Here is a 17258-nt window from a genome sequence, read left to right on the forward strand (position 1 = left end):
AATTTCAAAAGCACAGTCTTCCTTTCATAGCTAAATGATCACCACTGTTCATGGCTTAAGACTGCTCTTCACTGATTACAAACTTTGGATGTTTGACCTCATTACAGCTGGCATTTCCATAATGCAAAAACAACAACCATCTTATTCAAGCTTACTCTGTCCAAATCACTAATAATCTCTTCACACTTGATAATGTGATGCATAAAGTTATCAGCGTATAGCTTTGAAGACTTTGATTCAACAATATGAACGATATCCTCATCAATATAAAAGTCAACATCTGCATTTTATATAATTCCTCCATCATGATCAATTGCATGAGTCTTATGCTTGTATGTCATAACTTCTGATAGGAACAGCTTCAACTGATGCCTATATGCATCCTGGTTATTTTTTACAAGAGCTTCATCATACTTTGGTACTAAAGGAGTAATAAATCTAGGACAGGCATATGAAAAAAATTCGTCATACACAGTTTCATCACTTCTCTGCATGCTTGCCATCTTCTCCCCATACTTCCCTTTCAGCTGATTGTTCACATTTTCCTCAACAAGCTTCATTTGTGGACAGATAGAGAGGCATATAGCCAATAGAGCATACATCTGTTCATTTTTCTTCAGAATTTGGTCAAACTGTGGAGACTTTTGATGGAACTGTTTGGTCTTTATTATATACAACAGAACTTGATTGAAGGCCCGTATTGCCTCAACATACCTTCTCAACATAAGGTTGGCGGATCTATAATAATAAATAGTTGTGATATGGCTTCCAATCACTGAATTGTAGACACCTGTCTGGTTAACATCTATAGCTGCCAAGCACTTGAGTCCACTGTAATAATCTCCAAGAAGGAAATGTACACTAAGTAGACCAGTAATACTAAAGTATCCCATAACCTTCAGAACATTGCTTCCTCCATTGTAGTCATATCCATCAGTTGCAGTAAATGTTAAATTACCTTCTTTCTCTTCCTCTAGGATCTGGATGATCTCAGACTTCTCAACGAGAGCCTGTAAATAGTTGAGCACACTATAGACATTCCACACCTCATTCAGATTTTTGTGACAGTGGCAACAATTTTCTCCAATTCAGAAGGAAACAATACAGACCACAGTTCTCTAGTTTTGAAGCAATAATCCTTAAATACCATATCTGACATGTCCTGATTGTTGATACCATAACCTTGGATTGATCTTTTTTCTATATCAACAAGATATAAGTAAATATTTGACATCTGTTTAAAAAACATAATCAGTGCTTCATTGGTTCTAGGAAACAAGTGTGCCCTTGCATTGTTATCAACAAAAATATGTAGCCGTTGCTCAGTTGAATCTGTCATTGGCAGAGGATTCACTTGAGATATGGGATAGGAAAGCCTATAAGATTCAAGTTCTTTGCCACTCTGAGAATCTACAAATGAAAGAATCCCTGTCTCATTATGTCCTAGACCACATTTCCCTATTTTCAGAACAGCTGGACTCTGGTCTATGTACTGGGCCTTAACCAAGAGAAACAGAGGCCAGAGATGCCCATACTCTTGCATTCTTAGCACCTTCTTGAAAGTTTCTTGTCTTTGAAAACTTTAAACGACACCAAATTCTATTCAAGTTGAGCATGTGCAGTGCATGCTTCAAAATAAGTGGTGTATTGTCACTCAGGAGTGCCAAATTTACATGCCAAATACGCCTTAACCGACATCGTTTGACCTGTAGTAAGACCTGTAATCTCCTTATAGAAATGTACAAGTTAATCAAGATCTTTTAATCCACGATAGCGCACCCTTGATGTCTGGTTCTGTAGAAAGAGAGATGGAAAACTATGAACTCCATTCCTCGAAAGAACACTGGGCATTAGAACAGACTCCTCTACAGCTACATGATAAATCTTTGGAAACATTGAAGATAGGTCATCATATAAAGATCGACATAACTTTGAAAATGGACACCATGAAGCATGAAACAGCACCGCCATGTGGGCATCATGATAACGTAGCATATCCAAGGCTCTTTCAAATGATACATCATCAAGCTCACTAACTCTGGAAGGATGAAAGACGGGAGTTTCAGATGACTCAAAGTCAGCAGTCATGCATTTTTCCGGCCATACAAAGGCCACTTCAGGCAAAGAAGGGCACGGGCAATATGTCAGTCAGCTTATGAAATGAAGCATTCTTTTCAGGCACAACGTGGTGACCTTTCCCTTCGATATTTTGGTCTGAACTCACTGGCAACAGTTTCTTGAATGTGCACATCCCAATTGAAATCCAACATCTTTAGCAGAAAGCCCTTTTTTTTTAGTTCACTTATTATTTACAGAGTTCATCAACGGAATTCTTTCACTGAGTGAATGATAGTGGATGAGACGACCCTTTGCTGTGGAAGATTCCAATATTGTGTTCTCCAAATCTATACCACTAATAACCCGATCACATAGTCGAGCCAATAAAAGTCCAACCTCTACCATACAAAATCCCAGTTGCCTGAAACTATTCCCAATCTTTTCAAAGTCACCACCGTGAGGTCTTTGTGAAAAAACTACCTCAGCATATTCTCGATCAATTACCTTGGGTTCTGAATTCCCTTCTGGTGGCGAGGCTAGCCTTTTCTTATGATCTATATCACCTTTCAGTGATTCATTTTCATGTGCCAATTTAGAACAAAGATTTCTGAAAGCAACCCCTCAATTTTCGAGCTACTGCAATCTCTGTAATGTGGAGGTGGTACGGCCTCTGTATCTGCTCCAAGCATTGTGCCTTTTTGATCTTTCTATTTTTTAAGACATTTTGCAAATTAGAAACAAAGGAAAGTGACAAGAGTCCATTCTTCCCAGAAGTCATACTGCTAGATTGATCACAAATCGAAACCAGAATCAGAAGTTTCGGTCTTAGTAGAGAATTTTCAAATTTGGTTTTGGATGGAAATCTCGATTTGAATAGTATAGGCAAGAATCAAATTTGAAGGCTACAGAACACGTGTCAAGACCGACATGTAAAACCTTGCACATGTTATTCCCGTAAAATTCTTGCAGAAAATATGACAGCTGGGGTGAGATGTGCTATGGATCAGCATGAATTCCCCATTTCGTAGCGCAGTTAGTGCAAAACTGGTGTTTTCCGCTACGAAATCACCTAAACCGAGGTTTGTGCGCTATGAACTTTGAAATAGGATTGGCATATGGAACTTAGGTGTGGTGTGAGACCAGCGATGGACTACAATAGAGAATTGACCCCATTTGACATACTAACCAGACTCTTAACAAGACTCTAAAACAAGATGAAAAGACTAGGCCCAAAACTGACACCAACTTTTTGACAAATTTCAAAAAAAAATTGATGTTCAGAATTTAAACTATTTTTCTTGAGTGATAACAGTGGCTCCACTTGGGATAGTGTGCTCCTGTAGTACACTAAGAACTTGCAGGTCCAGTGCTTTATCTTTTTTATTACAAATGGAAATTTGCTTGACAAACATCCCTTTCCAGCATCTTGGGCCTTCACCTCGGGCTTAAGCTTGATGATCACTGTAGGAGAAAGAAATCTACATCTACTGAAAAAGTGCTCAGTCAACCTTGAGCTTATTTGCATTTTCCTACCTACCTACCCTATCAGCTGCAAGCTCCACTTGTAGTTCAAGTAACATGATATTTCCAATAAAGCCAATCAATTTTCTTCTCTGATATTGGAGGCTCTTGACTGCATCCGACCTCAAAATAACCATGGCAGTGAGATGACCACATCAACTCATAATATACTTGATATTCATAATGTAAATGAAAATGAAAGACCGGAGTGCAAAGCTTGTCCATATATTCACTTATAGGGTCAAAGAATACATGGTTATGTTGATGATCATTATAACATTCTACATCTTTAGACAACTAATTCTCAACCACACAAAATTCCTTTGATATGTTATCCAACTGCTTTTCTGAATGATTGTCATAAACAATATAATTTTTCTCTTTCTTATGATCATTTATTGTTGTAAGCTGCTGAGAAGTTTGACATAAAAAACCAACCTTTTCCTCTGCCTGAGGGTCGTAAAAGTTGTCTTCCACTTCTTCTTCTTGTGTATAATCATTTTTATCTTCATTATGATTTGAAGACTGAGAAATCTGCTGCATCTCTTCATTCATATCAAAGGATGAAACATGGTTTTCACAAATAAACCCCTGCTGATCTTCATGCTGTGTTTCAATAGATGTTATACTTTCTTCTTGGTGTTGAAATACATTGTTATGAAGAGCCTCTAAAATTTCTTCATCCATAATTTCATCATCATCATAACAATCCTCCAAGTATTGAATAAGACTTAAAGAATGTCTACAACAATCTTTGAGCAGCAATAAGGAAGGATAACATTCTTTATACATCTCATAGAATTCATCATGAAAACTAGCAAGCGAATATATTGAACCATTTTCCAAATTTTTATACCAAGACCATGCTTTTCCTTCTAAAGTGGTCATAAACATCTTCATGAGACAATCTTCAGGGAAATGAACCTTAAGACTGCGTACATGCATATGAAACCTAACCAAATGAAGAGCAGCATCATCTTTCTTTTCATCTCTAAATATTGGAAGATCCTCTAAGCAATCAACCTTTCGCATAGGATTTGGAAAACCAGGGATATGAGACCGATTCATAGGAGCATACCTGGCATTCATTCTTGCAGTGGAATTCATCTTGAAACTTCATCAAGCTACTGATCGTTTAGCAGTGGATTCACCTTCTAATTTGCTATTTGATGTGTGGAGTCGCCAAGGTAGTTTTGCAGCCTCAAAATGATGTCTGAGCTCCTGCTACCTTCAGAAGTTCAACCTCTTAATTTCCGGAATGAATAGACTTCAGGCTCCCGGCAGACGCACCAAAATGTTATCTCAAAATCAAGCCCTGGAAGGCTGCAAACCAGGAAGACTTCAAGTAACTGTTTCAAACCAATCTTTTGACTAAGGCTTAGCCTCCTTAGCCTGAGAGGGCTCTCTCAAAGGGTTATTGATTTTGACTATTAATAAGATGGCTAACTCTTGTGAAATAACATTGACAAATATGAAGGTTGGACAAATATTAAACTAATTTCCATTGGGCCTATGGAGTCAATCATACTTCAGTAAATAATGATACTGCCTTTACATAGAAGTCAGGGCATTTAGCATTTAGATGTTCAGAACACAACTCATATAAAACCACAGTTCATACATGTATACAGGAAATCAGAGCACAATCAGTGAATTCTGAGTGATTATACATATATGCAACTGTAAAAGACATTAAGGAAACAATAAAATCACACATTCTAAACATGGAAATCCCTCATGAATCCTGAGAAGAAAAAAAACCAACTTATATTACTGAATTCTGTCTTTACATAAGCCAAAACAGTCCTCTGTTATAAAATTTTCCATCCCTTATTACCTTGCTGTTTCCGCTATATATATAACTCTTATTCTAGCTGATCGATATTCCTCCTCCAGCATGAGGGGAATTCGATTTTGCCTATGATGACACCTACTAACATTTGAAACTAACTAATAAATACAACTGACTGTTGACTGGATTTTTAAGAGATTTAAATCAAGTAGGACTCTAACACCGTGTTATGCATGACGGCCTTAATTACAATGGTTCTCGTTCTTTGACATCTGCTCTCCTTCTAGCGGTGGCTGTGATGGGTCTTCAAGGTTCCATGTTTGTCTTTAATGTCACATGTTTTCCAATCTCTTGAAATATAGGAAACTTCCCCTGTTTGTCGGTCCTTGATTTGCCTCAAAATGTTCGAATCCAAAGAAGCATGCCTTTATCCTTTAATTACCCAAAGTAGATCAGACTGCCACGTCCTTGATGTGTTGTCCACCGCTTCATGTACCTGTGTGATGACAAAAACCTTTCAAAAGATTTGCCGCTTTGTTGACCATAATTGATCAACTGAATTGTAACATGCAGCTACAGCAGTTTCGTAGCGCGCTACAAAATTGCTGTGTAATTTCAAAAGCACAGTCTTCCTTTCATAGCTAAATGATCGCCACTGTTCATGGCTTAATACTGCTCTTCTCTAATTACAAAATTTGGATGTTTGACCTCATTACAGCTGGCATTTCCATAATGCAAAAACAGCAACCATCTTATTCAATCTTACTCTGTCCAAATCACTAATAATATCTTCACACTTGATAATGTGATGCATAAAGTTATCAGCGTATAGCTTTGAAGACTTTGATTCAACAATATGAACGATATCCTCATCAATATAAAAGTCAACAACTGCATTTGATATAATTCCTCCATCATGATCAATTGCATGAGTCTTATGCTTGTATGTCATAACTTCTGATAGGAACAGCTTCAACTGATGCCTATATGCATCCTGGTTATTTTTTACAAGAGCTTCATCATAGTTTGGTACTGAAGGAGTAATAAATATAGGACAGGCATATGAAAAAAATTCGTCATACACAACTTCATCACTTCTCTGCATGCTTGCCATCTTCTCCCCATACTTCCCTTTCAGCTGATTGTTCACATTTTCCTCAACAAGCTTCATTTGTGGACAGATAGAGAGGCATATAGCCAATAGAGCATACATCTGTTCATTTTTCTTCAGAATTTGGTCAAACTGTGGAGACTTTTGATGGAACTGTTTGGTCTTTATTATATACAACAGAACTTGATTGAAGGCCTGCATTGCCTCAACATACCTTCTCAACATAAGGTTGGCGGATCTATAATAATAAATAGTTGTGATATGGCTTCCAATCACTGAATTGTAGACACCTGTCTGGTTAACATCTATAGCTGCCAAGCACTTGAGTCCACTATAATAATCTCCAAGAAGGCAATGTACACGAAGTAGACCAATAATACTAAAGTATCCCAGAACCTTCAGAACATTGCTTCCTCCATTGTAGTCATATCCATCAGTTGCAGTAAATGTTAAATTACCTTCTTTCTCTTCCTCTAGGATCTGGATGATCTCAGACTTCTCAACGAGAGCCTATAAATAGTTGAGCACAGTATAGACATTCCACACCTCATTCAGATTTTTGTGACAGTGGCAACAATTTTCTCCAATTCAGAAGGAAACAATACAGACCACAGTTCTCTAGTTTTGAAGCAATAATCCTTAAACACCATATCTGACATGTCCTGATTGTTGATACCATAACCTTGGATTGATCTTTTTCCTATATCAACAAGATATAAGTAAATATTTGACATCTGTTTAAGAAACATAATCAGTGCTTCATTGGTTCTAGGAAACAAGTGTGCCCTTGCATTGTTATCAACAAAAAGATGTAGCCGTTGCTCAGTTGAATCTATCATTGGCAGAGGACTCACTTGAGATATGGGATAGGAAAGCCTATAAGATTCAAGTTCTTTGCCACTCTGAGAATCTACAAATGAAAGAATCCCTGTCTCATTATGTCTTAGACCACATTTCCCTATTTTCAGAACAGCTGGACTCTGGTCTATGTACTGGGCCTTAACCAAGAGAAACAGAGGCCAGAGATGCCCATACTCTTGCTTTCTTAGCACCTTCTTGAAAGTTTCTTGTCTTTGAAAACTTTAAACGACACCAAATTCTATTCAAGTTGAGCATTTGCAGTGCATGCTTCAAAATAAGTGGTGTATTGTCACTCAGGAGTGCCAAATTTACATGCCAAATACGCCTTAACCGACACCGTTTGACCTATAATAAGACATGTAATCTCCTTATGGAAATGTACAAGTGAATCAAGATCTTTTAATCCACGATAGCGCACCCTTGATGTCTGGTTCTGTAGAAAGAGAGATGGAAAACTATGAACTCCATTCCTCGAAAGAACACTGGGCATTAGAACAGACTCCTCTACAGCTACATGATAAATCTTTGGAAACATTGAAGATAGGTCATCATATAAAGATCGACATAACTTTGAAAATGGACACCATGAAGCATGAAACAGCACCGCCATGTGGGCATCATGATAATCGTAGCATATCCAAGGCTCTTTCAAATGATACATCATCAAGCTCACTAACTCTGGAAGGATGAAAGGCGGGAGTTTCAGATGACTCAAAGTCAGCAGTCATGCATTTTTCCGGCCATACAAAGGCCACTTCAGGCAAAGAAGGGCACGGGCAATATGTCAGTCAGCTTATGAAATGAAGCATTCTTTTCAGGCACAGCGTGGTGACCTTTCCCTTCGATATTTTGGTCTGAACTCACTGGCAAACAGTTTCTTGAATGTGCACATCCCAATTGAAATCCAACATCTTTAGCAGAAAGCCCTTTTTTTTTTTAGTTCTCTTTGTATTTACAGAGTTCATCAACGGAATTCTTTCACTGAGTGAATGATAGTGGATGAGACGACCCTTTGCTGTGGAAGATTCCAATATTGTGTTCTCCAAATCTATACCACCAATAGCCCGATCACATAGTCGAGCCAATAAAAGTCCAACCTCTACCATGCAAAATCCCAGTTGCCTGAAACTATTCCCAAGCTTTTCAAAGTCACCACCGTGAGGTCTTTGTGAAAAAACTACCTCAGCATATTCTCGATCAATTACCTTGGGTTTTGAATTCTTTTCTGGTGGCGAGGCTGGCCTTTTCTTATGATCTATATCACCTTTCAGTGATTCATTTTCATGTGCCAATTTAGAACAAAGATTTCTGAAAGCAACCCCTCAATTTTCGAGCTACTGCAATCTCTGTAATGTGGAGGTGGTACGGCCTCTGTATCTGCTCCAAGCATTGTGCCTTTCCGATCTTTCTGTTTTTTAAGACATTTTGCAAATTAGAAACAAAGGAAAGTGGCAAGAGTCCATTCTTCCCAGAAGTCATACTGCTAGATTGATCACAAATCGAAACCAGAATCAGAAGTTTCGGTCTTAGTAGAGAATTTTCAAATTTGGTTTTGGATGGAAATCTCGATTTGAATAGAATAGGCAAGAATCAAATTTGAAGGCTACAGAACACATGTCAAGATCGACATGTAAAACCTTGCACATGTTATTCCCGTAAAATTCTTGCAGAAAATATGACAGCTGGGGTGAGATGTGCTATGGATCAGCATGAATTCCCCATTTCGTAGCGCAGTTAGTGCAAAACTGGTGTTTTCCGCTACGAAATCACCTAAACCGAGGTTTGTGCGCTATGAACTTTGAAATAGGATTGGCATCTGGAACTTAGGTGCGGTGTGAGACCAGCGATGGACTACAACAGAGAATTGACCCCATTTGACATACTAACCAGACTCTTAACAAGACTCTAAAACAAGATGAAAAGACTAGGCCCAAAACTGACACCAACTTTTTGACAAATTTCAAAAAAAAAATTGATGTTCAGAATTTAAACTATTTTTCTTGAGTGATAACAGTGGCTCCACTTGGGATAGTGTGCTCCTGTAGTACACTAAGAACTTGCAGGTCCAGTGCTTTATCTTTTTTATTACAAACGGAAATTTGCTTGACAAACATCCCTTTCCAGCATCTTGGGCCTTCACCTCGGGCTTAAGCTTGATGATCACTGTAGGAGAAAGAAATCTACATCTACTGAAAAAGTGCTCAGTCAACCTTGAGCTTATTTGCATTTTCCTACCTACCTACCCTATCAGCTGCAAGCTCCACTTGTAGTTCAAGTAACATGATATTTCCAATAAAGCCAATCAATTGTCTTCTCTGATATTGGAGGCTCTTGACTGCATCCGACCTCAAAATAACCATGGCAGTGAGATGACCACATCAACTCATAATATACTTGATCTTCATAATGTAAATGAAAATGAAAGATCGGAGTGCAAAGCTTGTCCATATATTCACTTATAGGGTCAAAGAATACATGGTTATGTTGATGATCATTATAACATTCTACATCTTTAGACAACTGATTCTCAACCACACAAAATTCCTTTGATATGTTATCCAACTGCTTTTCTGAATGATTGTCATAAACAATATAATTTTTCTCTTTCTTATGATCATTTATTGTTGTAAGCTGCTGAGAAGTTTGACATAAAAAACCAACCTTTTCCTCTGCCTGAGGGTCGTAAAAGCTGTCTTCCACTTCTTCTTGTTGTGTATAATCATTTTTATCTTCATTATGATTTGAAGACTGAGAAATCTGCTGCATCTCTTCATTCATATCAAAGGATGAAACATGGTTTTCACAAATAAACCCCTGCTGATCTTCATGTTGCGTTTCAATAGATGTTATACTTTCTTCTTGGTGCTGAAATACATTGTTATGAAGAGCCTCTAAAATTTCTTCATCCATAAATTCATCATCATCATAACAATCCTCCAAGTATTGAATAAGACTTAAAGAACGTCTACAGCAATCTTTGAGTAGCAATAAGGAAGGATAACATTCTTTATACATCTCATAGAATTCATCATGAAAACTAGCAAGCGAATATATTGAACCATTTTCCAAATTTTTATACCAAGACCATGCTTTTCCTTCTAAAGTGGTCATAAACATCTTCATGAGACAATCTTCAGGGAAATGAACCTTAAGACTGCGTACATGCATATGAAACCTAACCTAATGAAGAGCAGCATCATCTTTCTTTTCATCTCTGAATATTGGAAGATCCTCTAACCAATCAACCTTTGGCATAGGATTTGGAAAACCAGGGATATGAGACCGATTCATAGGAGCATACCTGGCATTCATTCTTGCATTGGAATTCATCTTGAAACTTCATCAAGCTACTGATATTTTAGCAGTGGAGTCACCTTCTAATTTGTTATTTGATGTGTGGAGTCGCCAAGGTAGTTTTGCAGCCTCAAAATGATGTCTGAGCTCCTGCTAATGAATAGACTTTAGGCTCCCGGCAGACGCACCAAAATGTTATCTCAAAATCAAGCCCTGGAAGGTTGCAAACCAGGAAGACTTCAAGTAACCGTTTCAAACCAATCTTTTGACTAAGGCTTAGCCTCCTTAGCCTGAGAGGGCTCTCTCAAAGGGTTATTGATTTTGACTATTAATAAGATGGCTAACTCTTGTGAAATAACATTGACAAATATGAAGGTTGGACAAATATTAAACTAATTTTCATTGGGCCTATGGAGTCAATCATACTTCAGTAAATAATGATACTGCCTTTACATAGAAGTCAGGGCATTTAGCATTTAGATGTTCAGAACACAACTCATAGAAAACCACAGTTCATACATGTATACAGGAAATCAGAGCACAATCAGTGAATTCTGAGTGATTATACATATATGCAACTGTAAAAGACATTAAGGAAAGAATAAAATCACACATTCTAAACATGGAAATCCCTCATGAATCCTGAGAAGAAAAATAGCCAACTTATATTACTGAATTCTGTCTTTACATAAGCCAAAACAGTCCTCTGTTATAAAATTTCCCAACCCTTATTACCTTGCTGTTTCCGCTATATATATAACTCTTATTCTAGCTGATCGGTATTCCTCCTCCAGCATGAGGGGAATTCGATTTTTCCTATGATGACACCTACTAACATTTGAAACTAACTAATAAATACAACTGACTGTTGACTGGAGTTTTAAGAGATTTAAATCAAGTAGGACTCTAACACCGTGTTATGCATGATGGCTTTAATTACAATGGTTCTCGTTCTTTGACATCTGCTCTCCTTCTAGCGGTGGCTGTGATGGGTCTTCAAGGTTCCATGTTTGTCTTTAATGTCACATGTTTTCCAATCTCATGAAACATAGGAAACTGCCCCTGTTTGTCGGTCCTTGGTTTGCCTCAAAAAGTTCGAATCCAAAGAAGCATGCCTTTATCCTTTAATTACCCAAAATAGATCAGACTGCCACGTCCTTGATGTGATGTCCACCGCTTCATGTACCTTTGTGATGACAAAAACCTTTCAAAAGATTTGCCGCTTTGTTGACCATAATTGATCAACTGAATTGTAACATGCAGCTACAGCAGTTTCGTAGCGCACTACGAAACTGCTGTGTAATTTCAAAAGCACAGTCTTCCTTTCATAGCTAAATGATCGCCACTGTTCATGGCTTAAGACTGCTCTTGTCTAATTACAAAATTTGGATGTTTGACCTCATTACAGCTGGCATTTCCATAATGCAAAAACAACGACCATCTTATTCAAGCTTACTCTGTCCAAATCACTAATAATCTCTTCACACTTGATAATGTGATGCATAAAGTTATCAGCGTATAGCTTTGAAGACTTTGATTCAACAATATGAACGATATCCTCATCAATATAAAAGTCAACATCTGCATTTGATATAATTCCTCCATCATGATCAATTGCATGAGTCTTATGCTTGTATGTCATAACTTCTGATAAGAACAGCTTCAACTGATGCCTATATGCATCCTGGTTATTTTTTACAAGAGCTTCATCATAGTTTGGTACTGAAGGAGTAATAAATCTAGGACAGGCATATGAAAATAATTCGTCATACACAGCTTCATCACTTCTCTGCATGCTTGCCATCTTCTCCCCATACTTCCCTTTCAGCTGATTGTTCACATTTTCCTCAACAAGCTTCATTTGTGGACAGATAGAGAGGCATATAGCCAATAGAGCATACATCTGTTCATTTTTCTTCAGAATTTGGTCAAACTGTGGAGACTTTTGATGGAACTATTTGGTCTTTATTATATACAATAGAACTTGATTGAAGGCCCGTATTGCCTCAACATACCTTCTCAACATAAGGTTGGCGGATCTATAATAATAAATAGTTGTGATATGGCTTCCAATCACTGAATTGTAGACACCTGTCTGGTTAACATCTATAGCTGCCAAGCACTTGAGTCCACTGTAATAATCTCCAAGAAGGCAATGTACACTAGGTAGACCAATAATACTAAAGTATCCCAGAACCTTGAGAACATTGCTTCCTCCATTGTAGTCATATCCATCAGTTGCAGTAAATGTTAAATTACCTTCTTTCTCTTCCTCTAGGATCTGGATGATCTCAGACTTCTCAACAAGAGCCTGTAAATAGTTGAGCACACTATAGACATTCCACACCTCATTCAGATTTTTGTGACAGTGGCAACAATTTTCTCCAATTCAGAAGGAAACAATACAGACCACAGTTCTCTAGTTTTGAATCAATAATCCTTAAACACCATATCTGACATGTCCTGATTGTTGATACCATAACCTTGGATTGATCTTTTTTCTATATCAACAAGATATAAGTAAATATTTGACATCTGTTTAAGAAACATAATCAGTGCTTCATTGGTTCTAGGAAACAAGTGTGCCCTTGCATTGTTATCAACAAAAAGATGTAGTCGTTGCTCAGTTGAATCTGTCATTGGCAGAGGATTCACTTGAGATATGGGATAGGAAAGCCTATAAGATTCAAGTTCTTTGCCACTCTGAGAATCTACAAATGAAAGAATCCCTGTCTCATTATGTCCTAGACCACATTTCCCTATTTTCAGAATAGCTGGACTCTGGTCTATGTACTGGGCCTTAACCAAGAGAAACAGAGGCCAGAGATGCCCATACTCTTGCATTCTTAGCACCTTCTTGAAAGTTTCTTGTCTTTGAAAACTTTAAACGACACCAAATTCTATTCAAGTTGAGCATGTGCAGTGCATGCTTCAAAATAAGTGGTGTATTGTCACTCAGGAGTGCCAAATTTACATGCCAAATACGCCTTAACTGACACCGTTTGACCTGTAATAAGACCTGTAATCTCCTTATAGAAATGTACAAGTGAATCAAGGTCTTTTAATCCACGATAGCGCACCCTTGATGTCTGGTTCTGTAGAAAGAGAGATGGAAAACTATGAACTCCATTCCTCGAAAGAACACTGGGCATTAGAACAGACTCCTCTACAGCTACATGATAAATCTTTGGAAACATTGAAGATAGGTCATCATATAAAGATCGACATAACTTTGAAAATGGACACCATGAAGCATGAAACAGCACCGCCATGTGGGCATCATGATAACGTAGCATATCCAAGGCTCTTTCAAATGATACATCATCAAGCTCACTAACTCTGGAAGGATGAAAGACGGGAGTTTCAGATGACTCAAAGTCAGCAGTCATGCATTTTTCCGGCCATACAAAGGCCACTTCAGGCAAAGAAGGGCATGGGCAATATGTCAGTCAGCTTATGAAATGAAGCATTCTTTTCAGGCACAGCGTGGTGACCTTTCCCTTCGATATTTTGGTCTGAACTCACTGGCAAACAGTTTCTTGAATGTGCACATCCCAATTGAAATCCAACATCTTTAGCAGAAAGCCCTTTTTTTTTTAAGTTCTCTTTGTATTTACAAAGTTCATCAACGGAATTCTTTCACTGAGTGAATGATAGTGGATGAGACGACCCTTTGTTGTGGAAGATTCCAATATTGTGTTCTCCAAATCTATACCACCAATAGCCCGATCACATAGTCGAGCCAATAAAAGTCCAACCTCTACCATGCAAAATCCCAGTTGCCTGAAACTATTCCCAAGCTTTTCAAAGTCACCACGGTGAGGTCTTTGTGAAAAAACTACCTCAGCATATTCTCAATCAATTACCTTGGGTTCTGAATTCCCTTCTGGTGGCGAGGCTGGCCTTTTCTTATGATCTATATCACCTTTTAGTGATTCATTTTCATGTGCCAATTTAGAACAAAGATTTCTGAAAGAAACCCCTCAATTTTCGAGCTACTGCAATCTTTGTAATGTGGAGGTGGTACGGCCTCTGTATCTGCTCCAAGCATTGTGCCTTTCCGATCTTTCTTTTTTTAAGACATTTTGAAAATTAGAAGCAAAGGAAAGTGCCAAGAGTCCATTCTTCCCAGACGTCATACTGCTAGATTGATCACAAATCGAAACCAGAATCAGAAGTTTCGGTCTTAGTAGAGAATTTTCAAATTTGGTTTTGGATGGAAATCTCGATTTGAATAGTATAGGCAAGAATCAAATTTGAAGGCTACAGAACACGTGTCAAGACCGACATGTAAAACCTTGCACATGTTATTCCCGTAAAATTCTTGCAGAAAATATGACAACTGGGGTGAGATGTGCTATGGATCAGCATGGATTCCCCATTTCGTAGCGCAGTTAGTGCAAAACTGGTGTTTTCCGCTACGAAATCACCTAAACCGAGGTTTGTGCGCTATGAACTTTGAAATAGGATTGGCATATGGAACTTAGGTGCGGTGTGAGACCAGCGATGGACTACAACAGAGAATTGACCCCATTTGACATACTAACCAGACTCTTAACAAGACTCCAAAACAAGATGAAAAGACTAGGCCCAAAACTGACACCAACTTTTTGACAAATTTCAAAACAAAATTGATGTTCAGAATTTAAACTATTTTTCTTGAGTGATAACACCTCCCACATAGACTTGACGGTTTGTAATATTTTCTTTGAAGAGTAAGTAGTGGCTCCAATGCCCTGCCCACGAAGTTAGTGATGTATAGTCTAATGATGTGTCTTGGAAGTTTCACTTAATTTAGAAGCATGTTAACAGGCCAACATGTTTTCACACATGTGTTGTAATTGTTCTAAGACTAATCTTGAACACTTTTAATGCATGTTTCTTTAAATTATGTTTAACGCTTGAACTCATTTAAGTGTTGTAATACATATATAATAATGAAAATTTGTTGAATGAGTTGTTAATGTTGTCTTTACCATGTTAGTTACCTCCTCCGGAAATCAAACAAACCTTTCACTTAATCTTGTTATAATGACTATCGTATTTGCGCAGACTCCTCTTATGTGTGTTGTACATGTTAGTTTCCCTTGTGTGTTGTGATTTCTGCATTCGTATGGATTGCTCCTCTGGAAGTTGTGCACATCCTGTTGTGTTGTGTGTTCCTAACAAAGTTGGGGCTTCCTCCCATCTAACTTGGGACTCAATCCCACCCTCTCCCTCTTCAGTGAAAGAACCATTCACACAAGTAACACTAGCAATCACCAGGCACATGAACCTCACTACTTGAATACAAGGCAAACCACTCTCTTATGATGACAAGCAAGAGATAAGTAAAATCTTTAAGATAAAGGCAACCAAGCCACAATACTGGATGGGACTCCCACACCAAATAGTGTGAGGTCTAGTTGGGACTTCATACCAGGGTGATTGCTTGAATGTTGGTGGGTCCAGCACGATGAACAAAACGGTAAGAAATAAATTTTTGTGTGATTTTTATTTTTGGTTTGAGAGTGTGTTAGAAGGATATATTGTATAATTTCCAATAGAATTGAGTTTATCTTATACTAAATCATAGAAAATGTTTCTTAAAAGGACTAGGGGTATATTTGTAAGGTCATTGGAATTGTTCATCAATATGTTGTTTGTAACAACCCTCGTGAAAATTCCGTGTAATAAAAGTTAATAAAGGAAAAAAAATAACCACAGATTATGGGGCACTTATTCCATGTTGAATTTTGGGAGACATCCTAGTGTGGGCGTTAATTTGGTTTATTATGGCTAAGGAAATTGGCAAAGGAAATGGCTAAGGTATTTGGAAAGGCAAAGTATCATTAATTGGAATTTTATTTATGAAATAACGGAAATTAGGAGGAAACGAAGGTGAAAGGTCACATGTTGCATGTGAGTAGGAAAAGGAAGGAAAATAATGTAAAACGAAGATAGTGGAGGCAAAATTTATAAAAAGGCTTCCGGGGATCAATTGGTACCTTTTTCTCAATGTTACCTTTTGTTAGTTCAGTTTGGAGCACTCTCTCTCTCACTCACTCATGGAAAATCATATTTTTCTTCGAACACTTTGGTATTGGATCAATAAAGGAAAAGAAGGTAAAAGGAAGTAAGAAGCAAGCAAGGAAGAGAAAAATCAAGTAACTACAACATGATTTTTTGTAGGTATCAATTTTCATGTGTGATTTCCTTCCTAGATTTGGCATGCATGGTATTGCATATGGTTCTTTTTTGTCATAGCATGGATTTTTCTAGGTGTGACAGTGTTTTCAACCTAACCCTGTCATTTCCATGGTGTGATGAGGTTCTCATGTTTTGGTTTATCTCAATTGTTGGATGGATTCAAGGCTGAGTGAGGTGGATCTTTGGATAAAATAACACATGGCCTAGTAACCCCTTGAATTGCACTGTGGGTTACGGTAGAGCCAAATTTGTTTTTGCCTCGATGGGCCTAGGAATATTTGACCAGTGAATAGTGGGATATATGGTAAATCCTAGAGGTCGGTTATCTTCATCAGGCCTAGTAATCTTAGGATGGGATATACAGTAAAGCCTAGAGAGTGGAGTCTCGGTTAGGGACTAGTGATCGAGTGTAGATTGCAGTAAAGCCTAAAG

At 37.9% G+C, this 17258-nt stretch overlaps 2 protein-coding genes and 3 pseudogenes across 2 annotated transcripts; all 5 read right to left on the bottom strand.

Annotated features, from left to right (window-relative positions):
* Window positions 1-287: 287 nt before the first annotated feature.
* On the bottom strand, window positions 288-1339 carry LOC149141523 (uncharacterized). Its single transcript, XM_089451258.1, has 2 exons — window positions 1148-1339; window positions 288-1010 (listed from the first exon to the last, which is right to left on the bottom strand). Exons 1-2 carry the CDS (start codon window positions 1337-1339, stop codon window positions 288-290), a joined length of 915 nt encoding a protein of 304 aa, XP_089307384.1.
* Window positions 1340-1436: 97 nt separating this feature from the next.
* LOC149141524 (5'-adenylylsulfate reductase-like 5 pseudogene) lies at window positions 1437-2088 on the bottom strand (annotated as a pseudogene).
* A 3995-nt stretch (window positions 2089-6083) lies between these two features.
* Window positions 6084-7321, bottom strand: LOC149141525 (uncharacterized). The gene is made up of 2 exons (XM_089451259.1): window positions 7130-7321; window positions 6084-6992 (listed from the first exon to the last, which is right to left on the bottom strand). The coding sequence occupies exons 1-2, from the start codon at window positions 7319-7321 to the stop codon at window positions 6084-6086; spliced, it is 1101 nt and encodes a 366-aa protein (XP_089307385.1).
* Window positions 7322-7418: 97 nt separating this feature from the next.
* LOC149141526 (5'-adenylylsulfate reductase-like 5) lies at window positions 7419-8071 on the bottom strand (annotated as a pseudogene).
* A 5303-nt stretch (window positions 8072-13374) lies between these two features.
* Window positions 13375-14026, bottom strand: LOC149141527 (5'-adenylylsulfate reductase-like 5 pseudogene; annotated as a pseudogene).
* Between the last annotated feature and the right edge of the window lie 3232 nt (window positions 14027-17258).

The sequence above is a fragment of the Pinus tabuliformis genome, chromosome X (genome assembly GCF_031772625.1).
Source record: "Pinus tabuliformis cultivar Carrire ecotype Pingquan chromosome X, CPIR1, whole genome shotgun sequence".
NCBI classification, from domain to species: Eukaryota; Viridiplantae; Streptophyta; class Pinopsida; order Pinales; family Pinaceae; genus Pinus; species Pinus tabuliformis.

Coding starts and splice junctions, on each gene's coding strand:
- LOC149141523 (XM_089451258.1), bottom strand. CDS start 1,339: ATGACAGATTCAACTGAGCAACGGCTACATATTTTTGTTGATAACAAT. Junction 1,011..1,147: donor ATCAGGACATGTCAGATATG/GTATTTAAGGAT, acceptor AACTATTTACAG/GCTCTCGTTGAGAAGTCTGA.
- LOC149141525 (XM_089451259.1), bottom strand. CDS start 7,321: ATGATAGATTCAACTGAGCAACGGCTACATCTTTTTGTTGATAACAAT. Junction 6,993..7,129: donor ATCAGGACATGTCAGATATG/GTGTTTAAGGAT, acceptor AACTATTTATAG/GCTCTCGTTGAGAAGTCTGA.